The sequence below is a fragment of the Lycium ferocissimum genome, chromosome 1 (genome assembly GCF_029784015.1).
Source record: "Lycium ferocissimum isolate CSIRO_LF1 chromosome 1, AGI_CSIRO_Lferr_CH_V1, whole genome shotgun sequence".
Lineage (NCBI taxonomy): Eukaryota > Viridiplantae > Streptophyta > Magnoliopsida > Solanales > Solanaceae > Lycium > Lycium ferocissimum.
The window spans coordinates 47512895-47516758 of NC_081342.1; the positions used below are offsets into that span (position 1 = coordinate 47512895).

A 3864-nucleotide genomic window follows, 5' to 3' on the forward strand; every position below is an offset into this window, starting at 1 on the left:
TCAATTAGCCAGGAAAATGAAGCTGGCTGTGTTCCTAGAAAACCTAGATGATGATGATTTGGAAGATTCCTAAGAGATATATGAAGACAAGGACTTGAATGTAGATTACAGTAAATAATGTTTTGAATAAAGGATTTAGATAAGAAAGGATCCTTATTCAGGTTCAATTTTATCTACAGCTTCTAGAATATGGTATTGTAACTGATAAAACAAAACAAGACAAAGCAGATAACTCAACTTCATAATTCTCTAATCCAAGCCAATGGATGGCACCGTCCAATGGAGCAACAATTGGAGGTGGCAGTATATCTAAGGACTACAGTGACTTGATGTAAAAGAAATACCTAACTGCTAGGCATGACATACTGGAGCCCTAGAGGGTCCTCTCACACTTTTCTTTTCTTGGCAAAAAGTACCTAACGCATTCGAATAGTCAACGATTTTTGAGTGTAAAATTCGGGAGCCATTTAGTTATTGTGTCTTAGAAATTACACCTGTTTTAGGTTGTATGCAGCATACCACAAGCTATATCAAACAGATCATCACGAAAATAATGATATGTCGGAAGGCATCAACCAAATGCATTAATCAAGGGACAAGATGAGAGGATATATATCCCAATAATACAATTCAATTGCAGCTGGACTGTGAATGAAATTTGGAAAAAAACATTTCTTTTTTCCTAACCTCAAATAAACAATTGACACAGACAAAAGACTCATGCCAATGCCAGCAGATTCCAAGTTATTTTCCCATTAACCTCAAGTGGTTCTTTCAGTATCTAGTTCAATACAAATATAAGTGAATAATCTTACAGATCGTAGACATATAATACCTGCCACAAAGCCGGACCCGCCTCCTATGATGCTGGTTAGCAGTTGGGAAAAGAAGGCGGATGTGTTCACTTATTCTATGTCAATAATGAACTTGCCGAACTTTTCTATGAGAAAATCTACCCCTATTGTCTGCCCTGAGAAAAGCAATAGCATCAAACTCTTACTGGTTTCTGTAGAACAGCAGACAAATAAACCTCAGATTTTCCAGATCCATTGATCTTCTCACCCACAACCCATTTGAGCTTTTTGTACCCGAAACGTTCAATTAACCTAGTTAATGCAGTTTTCTTGTCTTCACTAGAGCAAAGGAAATTATCCAACCAAAACAATCCTCCAGCCCTCAGAATTCGATCAATATCAAACATTAAGAACTCCAATTTCTCAGGGCGGCCGCTGACATCCAATACATTGCCCGCATGAACCAAATCGAACACATTATCATGAAAGGGGAAGCGATGATCTAAACTTAAATATAAAGGGAAAAGACCCCTTGCAGCAATGAATTCATTGAACGGTGCATCGACATTCAAAGTGGCAGTAACTAGAGTGACATTCCTATCAGCCATTCTAGCAGCAAAAGTACCAGATCCCCCACCAATATCAAATCCAATTCTTATTCCACCATTTCCCATTGCTAACACATCATCAATGAGGAAATCATTCTTCCCCCTAGCCTTAACATACCTCTGAGTCTCATAACCACTAATTATATCAAAACAACCAGCACAATCTCTATTCAGTTTCTTAGCATTCAAACAAGCTAAATTCTTGCAATCAAGACCACTCCAGCTATAAATCTTTTCACTATAATTTTTCCAAAGTGAATCAGGAAAAGACAGTAAACCAACCTTTGGAATGGTCTTGGCAAAACACCTTCTTCTTGGCAAAGGCTCACAACCACTTAGAATCAACTTCTGTCCAAGACTCCAATCATCAGGGCAAGGGGCATTAACCTTGTAATTCATAAACTGAGACAGCAAATCCAGAGATTTCACACAAGAATGTCCAACAGAAGTCACCATTTCAGTGATCCCAGTTCTTGAATCTTTACCCAAAGGAAGCAAATGATGCTGCAAGAAAGCTCTCAATTCACTTGTAAACTTTGAACTAGAAAGATCAATGCTTTCATAGCCTAAGAGCTCTTTCTCCATCTGGGCAAGCTTTTTCTGAGAAGAATCAATCTCTCTGAGGATTAAAGACACTTGTTCTGAGATCAAAGATATGTTCTTGTGGGTATGTGGAAGCAGTAGATGCTGAGCATGATGGTTCTTGGGTGAAGATGTAAAAGCATATAAAGCAAAAAGGTTAGTTGTAACTACAGAGAAGAGCATAAGCAGATTCAAAGCAGAAGAACAAAATGAAGCCCTCTTGAATCTTGCAGTTCCATCACCTATTTTCAAAGAAACAGATCCCATCTCTGCTTCTCCTTGAGAGCAAATGCTTTTGTCTTATAGTTGGAGTAAGCAACTAAGCATTGAAAATAAGCAAGAGGGAGAAGATTTGGGATAAATTGTTATTAGGACAGTGACTTTGGTGATCTATGTTTGTCGGTTGTTACTTGTTTGGGAGTCCGCGACTTAAGTAGCACAAAAAATAAAAAGTTGTACCAAACTAGTGTGAAAAAAAAAAAATTCCATTAGTAGTATTCACGCACGAAATTCGTGCGTGAAAGGACCAAACTGCAAAAATGCAGTTTGAGCCTTTCACGCATGAAATTTCGTGCGTGGAAAGCTGGCTTGTTTTTTTTTTTTTTTTTTTTTTGCGTTACCTTTCCAAACACGCGTTTTTTTCCATACTTTGGGCAAAGATTAGTCATATTTCAAAATTCTAAAATATCAATATTTTATATAAAATTTAATATCTTTTTTTGCGTACAATAATGTCGGCTCATTACATCAAGTCCACTTTAAACGTTTGGATCGTCGTTTTAGGGGTTCTAAAGTGCCCGAAGCAAGTTTTGAAACTTGTAATATTTATAGGGTTTTGATTTAAGTGTTTTAATAATAATTCATCCAATACGAGAGGTTTATACTAATTAAAAAATAATTCATTCCATTTAATTACAATACTAATTCAAAGCAATACAATAATAAATTACAATTACAATAACAATACAATCTTCAAGTTCTAGAGGCTCTATTACTTCGAGACGTGCTTGTACTACCACGGCCTTGTTGCCCGCACGAACGCTTGTCATGGCCATATGCTTACGTATAGAGCACTTTGCGAGAGTAAGTTCTTTCACTAACATCCATTTGATTGGGTCTACGACTCGTGAGTTAATGCCCAATTTTCTAATGTAATCCTTGTTAGCAACCATCGAAAACGGCTCGTTTGGCCAATAAGCTTCATTACCAAGTGGGTGGAATTGGCGGAATATGCTCTAAGGTAACTTTGGACCTTGTATTCCCCCGCCACATAATTTGTTACCGTTTTTCTCATTCTCTCGAAGCACTTCGACATGAGAACACGGCATGTGGTACGTTTGTCACTTACCACAAGTGCATATTCTTGTTGCCTCATAAACGGTATGCACGTTTCCACCCTTACCGTTATAATAACCGTCCTAACTTCATACACGTGTTGAATTGGGTCATACTCGGTCATTTGGTGACGCCGACATTTTTGTCTATAATGCTCCATAGTTTTGAAGGGCTTTGGCATCCGTGTCCCGCCGTCGGCTAATATCGCTCGGCACGCCTTGTCTAACAACAAATCGCTCCACCACTTGCTTGAAAGTCATTCTCGCCCATTGCGGTGACGGGTAGTCCTCGAGCGATTTGGCAATCCGTTGAAAGACTACGAGCGTTTGTTGTGAGCATGCCCCATCTTTTTCCTCCGTCGGCATGAAGCGTCCATTTTTGAACATCGAGCTTCATCAACCAAACGTATGCGGGTTCGCTCGCGCTCGATCGGATCCGTTTTTACGACCCATTTTCGTTGTTGATGCTCCATCGCATTTACCCCCCCACTTTCAATTTGTTTAGAGTGCCGTTTGCCATTGTGAAACGTTGATTGCAAATTCGCC

General features: G+C 38.9%; 1 protein-coding gene across 1 annotated transcript; it reads right to left on the bottom strand.

Annotated features, from left to right (window-relative positions):
• Nucleotides 1–559: 559 nt before the first annotated feature.
• Nucleotides 560–2395, bottom strand: LOC132054897 (probable methyltransferase At1g29790). Its single transcript, XM_059446854.1, has one exon. The coding sequence runs from the start codon at nucleotides 2249–2251 to the stop codon at nucleotides 989–991; it is 1263 nt and encodes a 420-aa protein (XP_059302837.1). The 5' UTR covers nucleotides 2252–2395; the 3' UTR covers nucleotides 560–988.
• Nucleotides 2396–3864: the final 1469 nt, after the last annotated feature.